The sequence below is a fragment of the Macadamia integrifolia genome, chromosome 5, assembly GCF_013358625.1.
Source record: "Macadamia integrifolia cultivar HAES 741 chromosome 5, SCU_Mint_v3, whole genome shotgun sequence".
Classification (NCBI taxonomy): domain Eukaryota; kingdom Viridiplantae; phylum Streptophyta; class Magnoliopsida; order Proteales; family Proteaceae; genus Macadamia; species Macadamia integrifolia.
In genome coordinates this window covers 37,634,986-37,649,072 of record NC_056561.1, presented here as the reverse complement: position 1 = coordinate 37,649,072, position 14,087 = coordinate 37,634,986, and the positions used below count along the sequence as shown (strand labels likewise).

The following is a 14,087-nucleotide window of genomic DNA, read 5'->3' as shown; positions in this document are numbered from 1 at the left end:
GGAAGAAGAGAAAAAAGAAGTCAATTTTATGTCAACCATTGCCAATCTGAGAAAACGTAAAAATTTCCACATCAAAATAAATTTCAGTTTGGCATTCCTCAGGTAGGACTAACACTAAAAGATTAGAAAGGTTAAAAAAAAAAAAGTACTCAAATTGGCCAAGCCTCTGCAAGCATGAATGAATCATTAAACAATTGATGGGAAGTTAAATTGAAATTTTGTTAAAAGGAAACAAAAGCATATGTTGTCGCATGGAATTAAACAAGTACTAAACAACAAATTATGTTGAAAAGACACTCATATTGGCGAAAACCACAATACGCATCAGACCATAAACAGTAAAACACGGTTTAAATTCAGGCTTCCATGAAAGCAATTGGCACAGTACTAAGAAATGGGCGTCTATTCGTCCAAAAAAAAAAAAAAAAAAAAAAAAAAAAAAAAAGAAAGAAAAAAGAAAAAGAAATGGGTGTCTGATATCCGACTGAATTACCAAGAAAACTAAATCTTAATTGGAGCAGAAACTACATGAAGGAAAGATCCAAAACAAAATTACCCAGAATAGAAAATCTTATTCGGAGCAGAAACTACAAGAAGGAAAGACCCAAAACGAAAAATGGGTACGCGAGTTTCTATCAGAAATTTCAAAGAAACAACTACTTACAGTAAGACTACAGAACCAAAAAATAAGGAATTGATGCTGAGAATTCCACTAAAAAAGGTAGAGAGGAAGGCAAAATTGCTGCGGAAAGCAGAGGGATTGGAATAAACGGGCAAAAAAGAAGGGAGGGAAAAGGGGGAGGCAAGATACCTATTATATAGCACATACCTTAGAAGAAAGCAGTCTCTTCGTGTGGCTGAAGAAGAGAGGGACGGGAGCAGCTACAGAATCTGAGGAGTATCGTTTTGATCGGAGGCAGAGTTGGAAAGAGCATGTGGAGTGTAGCAGAGGAGAGGAATGCCGGATTAAATGACAAGGTAACCGAAGAAGTTCTGCCATGGGACTGAGATTGAAAGTGATAATGGGCTAGATCTACTCATACTTTAATAACACGACAAACTACCTCACCTGTAAATCTCTCTCTCTCTCTCTCTCTCTCTCTCTCTCTCTCTCTCTCTCTCTCCTTCTGTGAGTGACTGTGAGTTGTCTCGTGCGTGGAGTCGTGGACTACACAAATCGTGTGAGGAAACCCGTCCACACGTTTTTTTTTCTTTCTACGTATTTCCTTCTGTTTGGTCTCTGTCTCATCTCTCCACTCTTCTCCTCGTGACTGAAGCTCCGTTTTTTACCCAAAAAAAACAAAGACTGAAGCTCTTTTAACCTTTTTTTTCTTTGGGTAGAAGTCCCTCTTCTTTTGCAAATTACAACAATGGAACTTTTATATGGTAAGACAAAACTTATATAGATACTTCTACAAAAACTATTGTTAAGGCTAATGTTTGGATGTTAGAAAAGAAAAATACAAATTCAAATGTGAGGGAGTGAGAGACACAAATAAATCAATGATTATGTTATTCTTTTCTTTTCTTGATATCCAAACATATCCTTTTTTTTTTTTTTTTTTTTAATATCTTTTGTCGTTAATAGCTTCGAGTTCAAAATCAATACTTTTTTTTTCTTCCCAAAGGATCGAGGTGGGTGGGTGGGTGAGTCGAGATCATTAGAAATGGACTTCTTAAAAAATCCCCAAGAAGGTGATAAAGGACTGGAAAACTTGTGAGGGTGATGGATCTCACATGTTAGGATTGTGTCGGAAAAAAAATAGAATGAAAGAAAATGATCAAATGAATACATTTTATTAGAGTGTGAGTTGGTGGAAGAAAAAGAAAATGAAAGTAGGGTGAGATTCTATGGGAGAAAGACACAAGTGTGCTTTTTTTAATGAATAATGAGAAAAATTTATACACCACATCACATTTAATGAGATTGGTTGATATACTTCTCATTTTCTCCATCAAACAAACAGGGCAGCAAGTGTTTTATAGAAACTGGTGGAGAGATAAAAGCTCAAGCAACTAGCAATGATTTCAATTCCGAGAATGCCCACTTCCAGTAAAAACTGCTATAATTGGGATCAACTCAGCCCAAAAGAGTTCTACCAATTTAGAACCATATTTTCAACATTCGGGAATCAGATTGGTGAATCAGTCTATTTAGATTGGAACTGGGTTCTGCTATTTCTGATTCCCACCGATTTTTTGCAGCAAAAAATGCTCACCAAAAACCCTTGAATCAGTGGTTTTGGATATGAAGGCCGATTCTGGATTGGATTGGATTGGAATCAAAATGGACAGATTCCGTTTTTCAAAACATTGGTTAAAACCCTTTGATCAGGCCATTTTAGGTTACCCTTAGGATTGGTTGCATTTTATATTTCATGGACTCACTTCAATTTCAACCAAATGGTCCTCAATCTGTTGGACTTCTATGCCTATCCTTCTTACCATTTTCTAAAAACTTTATAACATCACATTGGGTTCGGGTTCCTCTATAGCGCTACAGGGCATGGAGCACATATCCAATGACCACGGATGCTCAAATACATAGCCCAAGGAGTTCAAGCACAGCCCAAGATGTTTATGATCATTAGATGTGCGCTACAACGTGTGTAGCAACACAGACGATCTCAATCCATCAAATTGCAGATGTCAGTTTGTTATCATAATTCAAAGTTTATGCCACAGATGATGAACCAGAAAACCAGGCAGAGAGCAGCAGAGCCTATCATGCAACTAGCCAGTCTTCACTCTCTTGATACTTTCCCTTTCCCCCGCCCTTCAGAACTCTCAATTCCTGTGTGCAAGTAATGGTGGTCACACACTGCCAAAGGAGTTTAATGGATAAACCGGAGAATCTTGATCAATGCAAAAGCAACCCTGGCCAAGAGGGATCGGGCTCCTCTGTATCACGCTACACCGTGTAGCACAGATCCACGGGCTGGGGGCCCTCAGACACGCAGCCCAAGGCCTGGATGCGGAGTCCAAGGTGCTCCCAGCCCTTGGATCTGCGCTACACAACATGTCGTGTGACACAAGATCCCCATGTTGCCAAGAGGGCTCTTCTTTCATGTATAGTTCACGTCTAGCTGCTGTGGACTCTTAAAAATTTAGATAGACAATCTGCATCCCATTTCAATGACAAACACAGGAAGATTATTCACCAATTTGTGTAATTCTCTACAGAATAAAGAGGTGTGGAAGATGTGCTTCATTGAATTAAAAGTTGATAAATTAAACTAGGAGAGTACACAGTCCTCCTATCAGCAAAATACTTAACAGTGAACTTTGTGACTCTACCATGAACAGAAGACACATCAATACAGCTTACAAGATAATCAATGATTTTGATACAACAGATAACAGAAACCATTGAACTGAATCCAAGACAGTAAGCCAAATAAAAAGAGATTGGATTGCTAATTTATAACTCTTATTTCACATTTCAGAAATCACCTGGTTTGTCAAACATTTCCAAAGGTGGTGCCTCATAGGTTTTGGCATATAAAAAAGTCAGTCTATAGCATTCATTGTAAGTTAATAAGGTGGGGAAAAAGAAGAAACAATTAAGGACTGAGCAATTACAAAATAGCTCATCAAGGTTGTTCTTAAGCGGCACAAATTATCTTGATCAAAGATAATGCCGGATGCCATCATTTATCCACCTCCTAAAGGAAAGAATGCAGCTTTCAACAGTTCAAACAACTTATTGTGTTGCTGGCGTTTTAAGATACACAAATCTATGAAAACCAAAATTTGAAATAAATACGAAAAGATTACTTATATTGGTTGGATATACCATTCTTCCTAAAGACAAATCATAATTTTCTTATGTACGCATTTTCTTATAAATGTTTCACAAGTTTTTCAATGGCAATAATGACAAATTCATAGAAAAATAAAGAGGAAACCCTGGCACAATTAATTCTCTTTTCTTTTTTTTTTTTTGCTGTAACAATTAATTTTCTTCTTAGCAATCAATATCATTTATTCTTTTTGATAGATAAAAATCATAGTTTTTTACAAGTGAACTTCACGTATTCTTAATATAGTTCCCTTCATGCAGTATTAAATATGATCCTACTTTAATTATTGCATGAGCTTTCTAATAGACAAACTAAGTATATGCCAAATTTTTGCATATGCTATAGCAAATTTCTCACAGTATCTTTACTTTAGAAAACCAAACTGTGTACAATGTACCATACAATATCAAATAGTTTCCATCAAAAAAATTATTATTGAAGGAAGTGAAACAAATGACAAGTTTGATGGATCAGGAATTTATAAATTAACTATTCAGATAAGGGCAAAAAGATGACATCTTGGCATGTAAGTTACAGTATTTTGCAGAAGTTTTTCAAATGGAGTAGCTAACAAGGATGATAAATGGAATAACAGACCTCAACCTATTCCAAGCTAATAGTTATGCAAGTCTATAACACTCAATTTTGCAAGACAAAACTTGGAAATGGGTCATTTGTGGAACTGAATGAATGTTTAGCTGTGCTTAGTGATGCATTCAAAATTTCAGTCTGGCGTGTAGAAAGAATGGTAGGACATTAAGGGAGCAAAATGAGAAAATAAAGTCCAGGAAAACCAATATATCACTTTACAAAATTACAATCTTTAAACTACAATGATAGCTTCCAATTGCTTACCTGTCCAGCTTCAACCAAAAATAGATGGAAGAGCGTTATATGGATGTCATCATTAAAGATTCTACACATGATTAATAAGAGATCATGTGGAATTCAATAACCACTTAACATTGTTCCACTGCTGCAGAACCCAGTCTAATTTAATTTTAAGATTTCAGAAAACCCATAGTGGCAATGTCACGATGACATACAATGCATTACCTCGATGACAAAATTGATGTTGCTCTGTTTGCCTATGACTGTTCCAATAGAAATCGCTCTAAGCATGTTCATTAACATGGACATCAGGGGCTGGACAAAAGAAGAGTTTCTGGAAACGATGCTGACCCATTATTAGGAGCTCCCTGTATCTTAAGGATGGAAGAGACTAGATTGTATATCTGGATATTCTCAAAGGATGGGACCTTGCGACCTCTTGCGAACTGAGGTCCATGGCCAATGAAGATGGATCTCATGGAGAAGAATGCATTGTCATATCCATGCGCTCCTCCACATTCTTTCCCCTTCGATCTAGTCTGCTCCACTTTAAAACCTTCTGCAACTAGTCCTATTATGGGTGAGATTCTATCGCTCTCCACATAATGAAGCCGGTCAGGCAGATCCTCCTTAAGAAAAACCCTGAGATTATTACCATTCTTGACCTTCCCGGAGCTCAAACTGTTCATAATCTTGGCTACAACATCTGAAGGTGAGATACCTGCAGGAGGCCGAATCGAAAGCAAAGGAGTATAGGACTGGACCCAATCCTTCGGGATATCGAGATCATCCAGATAGATGAGCTTTTGGTCACAGGTCCCAACCATCCCATGATCACCCAGCATAATTATGGTCACATCCTCAAAAACCCCCCTCTTTTCCAGCCCTTCAATCAGCCTCCCGATCATCCTATCAACCCTAGCAACTGCTTCGGTGATCGCTGGATCGTCAGCTCCAACCTTGTGACCCTGACGATCCGGGTCATCGAAATACAAAGTCATGAAGTCAGGGATCTCACTACCGGGGAGATCGAAGTATTGCAAAACTGTATCGACCCGTTCCTCGAAGGGCACAGAACCATTGTAATATTTGCAGATATTTGAAGAGCAATTCCAGGAACCTTTGGGTACCTCGGAGCCAGGCCAGAAATAGGTAGTAGCCTTCATTCCACGATTTACGACGGTTTCCCACAAGGGTTCGCCTAGCCACCACTTCGGTTCGTGACTGGCCATGGTGAAAGTGTCGCCGGTGACAGGGTCGACGAAATAATTATCGACGATACCATGGTAAGCCGGGTAGAGACCGGTGACAATGGAGTAATGGTTGGGGAAAGTAAGAGATGGGAAGACAGGAATGAGACCCGTCTCGGCCTCTGTGCCATTGGCGATCAGACGACCAATGTTGGGTGTTGGGGTCTTGAATTGATACCCAAATCGGAACCCGTCAGAAGAGACGAGGAGGACGACGGGATGTTCGAGCTTGGTGATGGGGCGAGCGGTGGTTTCTAAGAGTTTGGGACTGCGAACTGAGGAGGAGAAGAAGAGGAAGGCGAAGGCGCCAAAGCCGGCGAGGGAGATGCAGGTAATGAGGAGGAGGGAAATGAAGAGGATGATGGTGGTGAGTTTCTGAGTAGGTTGGTTTCGGGAGGAAGAGTCAGTGTTGAATGAGAGGAGGGCAGTAGACACGTTAGGAGGATCTTCCTCCAGTTCGGGTGAAGAGTTGGGCTTCACGGGATGACCAGCAGAACCCATTTAAGAAATTTTGTTCCTCCTCCTCTTCCTATTCTTCTACCTACTCGTCTCTATCAACCCTGCCCACGGAATTTGATTGCAGAGAACTAGATCCTATTAGAAAGCTCTGGACGAGAGAGAGATTGGTGAAAGACCCCAAGGTACACTTTTGTCGTTAGTTGTATTGCTTTGTTGGAAGAGTGAGGTTCAACAACGTGCAAGCGGAAACTGGTATTCTGTTCATGGCGTTTGTGGGATGGAATATTCCTCTGAATCCCCGGATCGGGCTCCAGCGCTACACCGTGTAGCGCAATAGAGGATCCCAATCCCCCGTATCACTTAACCGATCATCTTCAATTCTTGTCCAATTGGGTTGAATTCGATCCATTATTTGGTTTCCGTCAATTACATTTGGTATTCTACCAACTCTATAAAACCCAACCCAAAATCAAACCAATAAAGATTCAGTTCAATCCCACCTCAAGTCCTCCTTCCAACCCTTGGAGAGGATAAGCTACATCACAAGATGGTATTGACACAACATGCACATTTATCTGGATCCAAATCCTCTCCAACGGCTGGGCATTGGACTGCCTAGAAAGGCATCAACCTGAGCATGCAATCCAACTCATGGCCGGGTCTTCCCAGCCATCAGATGCCTCTCTACTCTATAGGCAGCCCAGCCGTCAGAGAGTATCCTGATGCGGCCATGTGTTGTGGTCACAGAAATCACATCCATCATAACATAAGCTCCTCAGTCCCCAGACTCCCCACCATAAACATAAACTTAGATTCATATGAGTAAAATGTAACAAGCTTAGTGCAGTAGAAATGGAATAATTGAACTAATTCAGGTACATTGATAAGTTCCTTCAAACAAAACTGGTATCAACGTACCATATCCCTACAAAAACTGATTGATTGGGAGGAAAACATTGAAGTCAAATCATCAATCAATCCTCTTCCTCCCCCTCATTCTCGGCAATGTTGAAGTATCGTAGCTCATAGACATTGGGGTCTTTGTTTGATGAAATTACCCGCAACCAATCCCTCACATTGTGCTTCTTCAAATACTTCTTTGTTAGATACTTCAAGTACCTAGAATTTACCCACCAGAAAAAAACTAATAATTTTTAACTAGTCGAAACAAGAATAAACACAAATTCATAGAGAAATGAGACAAAGTCAGAGAACATCTACAACCAAGACTACCAAGAGGATAAATCAATTTCAAACAAGTTTTCCTTTTCTTGAAAACAATTTGAGAGAAAAAAAATGACAAGCATTTAACTTTTAAGTTGTATTAATAGTAATAGCAATAAATAACAATAATAGGTAACCATCCGCTAAGTAAATGTGAGAGCTAAGGTCAAGTTTCATGTTCCCTACCACTTAAATTATTCAATTCCCAGTTCCGTATAATATTGGTGAATTGCAAGAAATTAGCAACAAGAACAAAGAATAAATCAGGCATACACTCTGCTACACTACTAGCTATTCAAATCTTAAGAACCTAGAATCCTACCTCTAATCCCATTCCCTCTTTTTTTTCATGTAAAGATGGCTAATAAGAATATATCAGGATTAATATTTCACCAAGAAGAATTTTTTGTTATGAGGACAACCTGGAACAAATAAGCTAATGGAAGGCCTCTAACAAACAATGAATGAAAAAAACAAACTGCATCCAAGCAATGTTCTTACTAATGACTTTAATATCACATCAACCGGAGCAGAGTTGCGGCCTCCATCTTGGAACCACAGCTGAATAAGGGTGTCTAATGATACAAAACTTGAGAGAACTCAATCCCATAAACCGGCTTACAAAGTAAGAAACCCAAGACCAAATCAACCCACACCAAATCCCTTTCATAACCAATGTGGGATCAGCCCCCCATATATGGAATCGTAACATTTAATGTGGCCATGACAAATGGTATAAGCTTGTATCCTGAATTGCATACATTACCAGGAAAAACCTTTGATGGCCTTATTTTTACATGAAAATGCCAGACCAATCCAAAGAGCTAAATGCCATCACACATGGAAGGTCCTGCAAGCTTTGTGGCAGTAGCTCAACCGTAGGAATTGTTACACCTCAGAATAAGCTGCATCAGCAATGACATGATTCTGGGTCGTGGAAAAATCTTACGGAGCTTTTATAATAAAATTTCAGTATTTCCATATGCAACCACCTCAGAAATCACTTAGGCACATAAGTGGGTAGTCCAGCACTAAAACTTTGTAGCCGCGTAGAGTTACACCACCATCATTCAAATTAGCTACGAAAAAGAAAGGAAGGAACACCCCTATCATACATATTAGCTAGTTCTAAACTATGAATGTGATTCCATATTTTCATTTACTGCAATGAGAGAAAACGTTGCTCCAATTTTAAGCAAATCCGAAGGAGATTTCTCATTTCAGATCCACACAATAACGTAGAATAATGAACTGTACCTCTTGGAGAAGGGGCCATCGGAGGTAACGGTGATCTTGGTCTTATCACGAGTGATGGTGATGGAATCACCTAGGGCACCAGCCTTGCCTCCGACCTTGATCCTCTCCTGCAAAAACTTCTCCAAGGACGCTATTTCCATGATCTTGTCTTCTACGGGCTTCGCACAGTCGACAACGAAGCTCACTCCCTTCTTCTTGCCCTTCTGGGCAACTCTCGTCGGCTTAATCATCTTCTTCTCTCCCGGCTCTCTTCTCTTCCACTACTGGAAAACCCTAACGCAGTTGTCCCAGTTTTGAGAACTAGGATTTTATTTATACGACATTTCCGCCGGATCACTAGAAGGGCTTAGGCTTCTGGTTGTTGTGGGCTCGTTACCGGCCTTCAACGCCAAGCCCATAAAAGTGCTGCGTGGCCCCTGCACCAGAAGAAGCCGACCGTACTGAGAATCAATATCGATGGGATTTTAGCATTTTATGGGAGGTGGGCTGTCACTTCACCCCTCCGGGATGGTCCAGGAATCAGTATCGCTGGATTTGGATGTGTAAAACCTTGGATCGAATGTGACTCGACTTTGATGGCTATCTCTATCCAAATTAATTAGATTCTATGATATTTTGTGTGAGAATAGAGTTTCCTTCAATCTTATTTATCATCATTTAATTGAAAAACGACGCATTGCTATATTAGTGATTAGGTGGCAATATAGACTAAGATTTCAGTTCTTTTATTAGTTTACTATAGTGGGTGAATTTTGGGTTCCTGTTGGTGGCAATGCCTAAGGTGGGTCTCCTTAACCCCTTTTGTTCTGTATTAGTCCAGGAATGCCTAGAGGTTTACCTATAATATTCTCTTGATATTTTTTTAATGTATTATTTTCTAATCCTTTGGCCATAAAAGAAAAAAAAGGAAAAACTTTTAAACAATGCCCTAAGAACTACAAGCTAAAAAAAAGTGCTAGGTGTATTAATGGTCAAAATTCCAATGCTCCATCTAGAAATGTTTACAGAGATCATAAGTGAATGACATCGTACAATATACAAGGAGAAAAAGTGCAAAACTATACAAAGATATAGATAATCCTAGAAGCAAAATAAGCATAAAGATGATGAATATTAATGAATCTTTGGATAGAACACATTAGAGTGTAGGGATTCATGTTGCCGACCCCAATTAGTTGAGATTTTTCGAATTACTAGGCTGTGCCTCTTGATGAGCATAATAATGTGTGAAATCTTAAGGATGTAAGTGTATATTTTGCCTCACTTTGGATAGTACTACTTTTATTTTTTTTTTGTTTTTTTTTAGTTTCCAAGTCTACAAGAGAAAGTGCTTAAAGTGAATCAAGAACCGGTTCAAGCTTGAACTAACTTGTCCAAAAGTGGGACCCACTCATTGGTACCACATCCTCTCTCTTACAAAATCCTGAAGATTATTCTCTCTCCTTGCCACGTCTTGAAGATGCTATGCAGAGATTGCTTTCTAATTTAATTAAAATTGCAAGATATTGGTTAATATTGCAGGGAATGAATAGAATTTGTTAATTTTAGAAATAGATTCTCTCTTTCCTCACACAATATCTCAGAGAATGAGGATTTTTACCAAGATTTAATTTAATTTTATTTTCTTTATTTTCTTAAAGAAGACTTGTAGAATGAAGGAGACAAGACCAAAGTCCTATAAAAGCCCCTTCCTCTCCCCTCTTATTTATTATTATTCCCCTTAGTTTATTTTCTAGTTTATGCTTAGTTCTCTTCTCTCTTTCCCTCTCTCACTCTCTTTAGTTTTAGTTCTTCTTTATTGTTGCTTTAATCACTTTTGTAATAGCTTTTTTATGTCAATTAATGAAAGCACTCTTTTATTCTTATTCAACCTTTTATGTATATAATTTATGCAATTGAGTTGTAATTGTTAAAGTTATAGTTCTAGGCTTAGATCTAGGTGACAAGATCACAAGCCGTGGAACATCTTTTTATTTTCTTCAAGTTCAGTTTTTTTTTTTTTTTTTTCAAGATTTGTTTTCTCTAGTATTAGAAATTTCAGATTTGGTTTATTCCAGATCTAGTTTTTAGTACTGGTAGTATCTCAAATCACCCAAGCTTTCAAGTTCAAGTATTGATTCAAGTAAATAGGCTCCTTCAGTAATCTTTTCTCCCCCTTCTCATTCCCTCTTCTGACTATCATTTCTTTCTTAAATTAAGATTTTAATTTCAGTGGTTACATTATTGCTATCCCTTTCCCCCAAGGTTCATGGCTAGTGTATGTGTTGGTTTTGCCCCTCTTAGCCATAGAACCATTAATTTATTGCTTTTATTTTAATTGTCTCCCTTTCCCTAAAGCCAAGTAGAGTAACCCTTGTAAGAGTGACTCTCTGGTCAAGTAGGGAAGCTTATATTATGATGCACCCCTCGGGTTAAGTAGAGAAACCTACTTGTGAGTCTTTCTCTAGCTTTATCCCCTTTCTTTTACTTTATTTTTATTTCAGCATTTTTTTGACTTCATTGCTTTTTAATTGCATGGGGTGTTTATTTTCGGCCATTTATTTATTTAATTTTAATTACGCGGCTTGCGTGTTTAAATTCTTAGATGACGAATGGTTAAGACGTTATCTTAGATACATATGTTTAGGATGGTAATTAGAATTACATCACAATCATTAATCGGTTCACTTTCGCATTATTACAAGAAGTAAAAAAATAAAGTGGCTGCTCTCCCTGTGTTCGACCCATAGCTACACTGATCCGTATGCTTGCGGTTACATTTTAAAATCTCAAACACTTCTTTCCTCTTACTCTCATATTTTTTTTCTCATCTCTCATCTCTCATCTTTCCATCTCTTTCCTCCCCTATTTTTGTTTGGACTTTTTCTATTTTGTTTTGTATGAATCCATATAGCCAATGCCATTAAGATGGGATCAGACTGAATTTTAACCTTATTCTCCATTGATAGTGAAGTAGGATCTCATCTCACCAAGGACATAGGTAATATTGCCGAACCTTGTAAATCTGTGTACATTGCATTTTTTGTTTTTCCATTATCTTCTGCATCATTTTAGGGTTACGTTTTTACATAGTATGGCTTCAACACATATCACAAACCTTTTGCAAGCAAAGATACAATTTCGATGGCATCGTAAAGTGGTCTTACATGGACCTGAAGCTCCCATAAACTCCTTGATAGCCTTGAGCATGAAAATTCTAATTTAGTACTCAACCTCGGTGTTGAAAACAAAACTTGGAAATGTCGTGGTGTCGTCCCTTAAAGATGATAAACATGTAGGTATAAGAATCACAAATTTAAAGATAGCAACTCAAGCAAACTAAGAATAAAAATTTGAGTTCAACAGGACTTCCATTTATGTGAACCGGCTGAAATCCTGTACTATACAGAGTTAGATATACTTCTTTTACAAGCTCAATGTAACCATAACTTCACAAAATCTCTGTTACTTTCACACACTCAAAATCTAAAAAAGCATATTACCTCAAATAAGGAAGAGTCATGTTCTTCAAAAGGTTGGGATTTCGAATAACAAAAGCCTTCCATTCCTCTTTGTTGATTTTACCATCCATGTCAGCATCAGCATCCGCAAAAGTCTGCTCAAAGAATGAAGATGTAAGAAATGATCCTCCAGAAGATGAAGCAAAAAACATGATTTTCCTTCCTGAAAAACAAAGTAAACTTGTTCAAATCCATGCCTTATCAATGATTGCTTCTACAAGTTCATCTGACAGATGCACTTCAGACTCCGATAACATAGCAATTACCATCTTCTTAACCTGCAAGTGAGTAGTGCTTACATGATACAATTCTACACTGAATCTCAAAAGGTAAATATAAGAGAGATAGATTAGAAATATAAAGTTAATAAGAATCAACATGAAAGAGTTGCCTCCTAAATATGCGTCAAAATCGTCTGCTATGAGGCGGTGAGGCTAGTCGTTGGATGCTCACTGCACTTCACCGCTCACTGCAAACAGTTTGGACTCCCCAAATAGAGATGGAATTGTGCTAACACAAGGCAGTAAAGAAGTTTTAAAATGAAAAGAATGACTTTTCGTTGGACAACAACAACAACACAACTTAGCTGTATCCCAACTAAATGGGGTCGGCTACATGGATCCATGAGTATATATATATATACTCATGGATCGGCAACCCAGATCTTAGCCCTCCATGTAACTCTGTTAGATGTCATACTTGGGTGAAGACTTAACTTTTGCATGTCTCTCCTCACTAACTCATCAATGGTCATTTTTGGCTTGTCCCTAGCACTTTTAGTTCCATTCATCTGCATCTGATCACTCCTCTGTACTGAGGCATCCAAAGGCCTCCTTTGGACATGCCCAAACCATTGTAGCAACATTCTCTGAGCTTATTCTGAATTGGAATTCCTAAATCAGTTCTAGCTTGGTAATTTCTTATTCTATCTCTTAGGATTTTGCCGTACATCCATTTCAATATCCTCATCTCAGCCACACTCAACTTAATTATCTATGTTACACTTCTTAACTGCCAAAAGAAATGACTATGATAATTTTCCTTTAAATTGTTTGGGTATCTTAAGAAACCATAATATGAAAAAAATTCAATTAGCTTATAACTCAAAATCTACACCAAAATATATAAAAGAAAAAAAATTACATAAACCACAAAAGTCACTAGAAATCAACTCATCAGTGTTCCTTTTCATGATCAAAATAAAGTATAAATAAAGTTGCCACAAGTCATATAAGAAAAATCCAATTAGGTTACCAATAATTTGCAATAATTTGTAGTACAAATCTTTGCCATAAAATGAAACTAACATTTAAACCAAAAAGGGTAAAAGTTGAGAGACTTACTTCTTCCCTCTCAATATACCCTGTTTGTCTCAGATCAAAAAACCTGAATGCAACTGCAGGAAACCAAAGAAAAAACACAAACAAGATATGGGCATGATATGATGCATTTTGATTATACAAACAACCAGAACATGGTTTCGAAAACCCTTACAATCAATTTTGTCATCCAATGAAGCATAAGGATGGAAGACACTGAGTGCATGGACAAATTCATCAAATTCAATAACACCATTTTTCTTTTCATCAAAAAGATCAAAAACCTATCAAAGCAAAGAGAGTGGTAGAATAATTAGCACAGCCTTAAACCAAAAAGAGAAGTACTTGTAGCTTGCCACACACAGATTACAATTTCAGTTATGGAACTTCACGCAAGCAGTGAAGCTATCAATCCCAGAAGAGCAGAAAAGGGGGGGGGGGGGG

The 14,087-nt window shown here is 38.0% G+C and overlaps 4 protein-coding genes across 7 annotated transcripts in view; all 4 read right to left on the bottom strand.

Annotated features, from left to right (window-relative positions):
• LOC122078171 (thioredoxin-like 2, chloroplastic) overlaps positions 1-1,069 on the bottom strand; it is a 5,787-nt gene extending 4,718 nt beyond the window's left edge. The window contains exon 1 of one of the 3 annotated variants that reach the window (XM_042644045.1): positions 830-1,069. In XM_042644045.1, the coding sequence (XP_042499979.1) occupies positions 830-1,000 (171 nt within the window). In that variant the 5' untranslated portion in view covers positions 1,001-1,069. The remainder of the gene's footprint in view (positions 1-829) is intronic. The other 2 variants (XM_042644046.1, XM_042644044.1) reach the window with 2 other exon arrangements.
• Positions 1,070-1,917: 848 nt separating this feature from the next.
• LOC122080040 (venom phosphodiesterase-like) lies at positions 1,918-6,688 on the bottom strand. Its single transcript, XM_042646899.1, has 2 exons — positions 4,860-6,688; positions 1,918-3,120 (listed from the first exon to the last, which is right to left on the bottom strand). Exon 1 carries the CDS (start codon positions 6,383-6,385, stop codon positions 4,943-4,945), a length of 1,443 nt encoding a protein of 480 aa, XP_042502833.1. The 5' UTR covers positions 6,386-6,688; the 3' UTR covers positions 1,918-3,120; positions 4,860-4,942.
• A 452-nt stretch (positions 6,689-7,140) lies between these two features.
• On the bottom strand, positions 7,141-9,138 carry LOC122080044 (60S ribosomal protein L22-2-like). Its single transcript, XM_042646910.1, has 2 exons — positions 8,825-9,138; positions 7,141-7,462 (listed from the first exon to the last, which is right to left on the bottom strand). Exons 1-2 carry the CDS (start codon positions 9,052-9,054, stop codon positions 7,318-7,320), a joined length of 375 nt encoding a protein of 124 aa, XP_042502844.1. The 5' UTR covers positions 9,055-9,138; the 3' UTR covers positions 7,141-7,317.
• A 2,676-nt stretch (positions 9,139-11,814) lies between these two features.
• The window catches only part of LOC122080043 (calcineurin B-like protein 10), a 5,404-nt gene continuing 3,131 nt past the window's right edge, over positions 11,815-14,087 (bottom strand). For both annotated transcript variants that reach the window (XM_042646909.1, XM_042646908.1), the window contains 5 exons: positions 13,819-13,927; positions 13,668-13,720; positions 12,522-12,602; positions 12,307-12,419; positions 11,815-12,080 (listed from right to left, as the gene is read on the bottom strand). In XM_042646909.1, coding sequence (XP_042502843.1) covers positions 12,026-12,080; positions 12,307-12,419; positions 12,522-12,602; positions 13,668-13,720; positions 13,819-13,927 — 411 coding nt within the window. In that variant the 3' untranslated portion in view covers positions 11,815-12,025. The remainder of the gene's footprint in view (positions 12,081-12,306; positions 12,420-12,521; positions 12,603-13,667; positions 13,721-13,818; positions 13,928-14,087) is intronic.

Bases quoted from the DNA above. Each gene is read 5' to 3' on its own strand.
- LOC122080044 (XM_042646910.1), bottom strand. From the start codon at position 9,054: ATGATTAAGCCGACGAGAGTTGCCCAGAAGGGCAAGAAGAAGGGAGTG. The intron at 7,463-8,824 runs GTACAGTTCATT...GGTAAATTCTAG, and splicing joins GATGGCCCCTTCTCCAAGAG to GTACTTGAAGTATCTAACAA.
- LOC122080040 (XM_042646899.1), bottom strand. From the start codon at position 6,385: ATGGGTTCTGCTGGTCATCCCGTGAAGCCCAACTCTTCACCCGAACTG.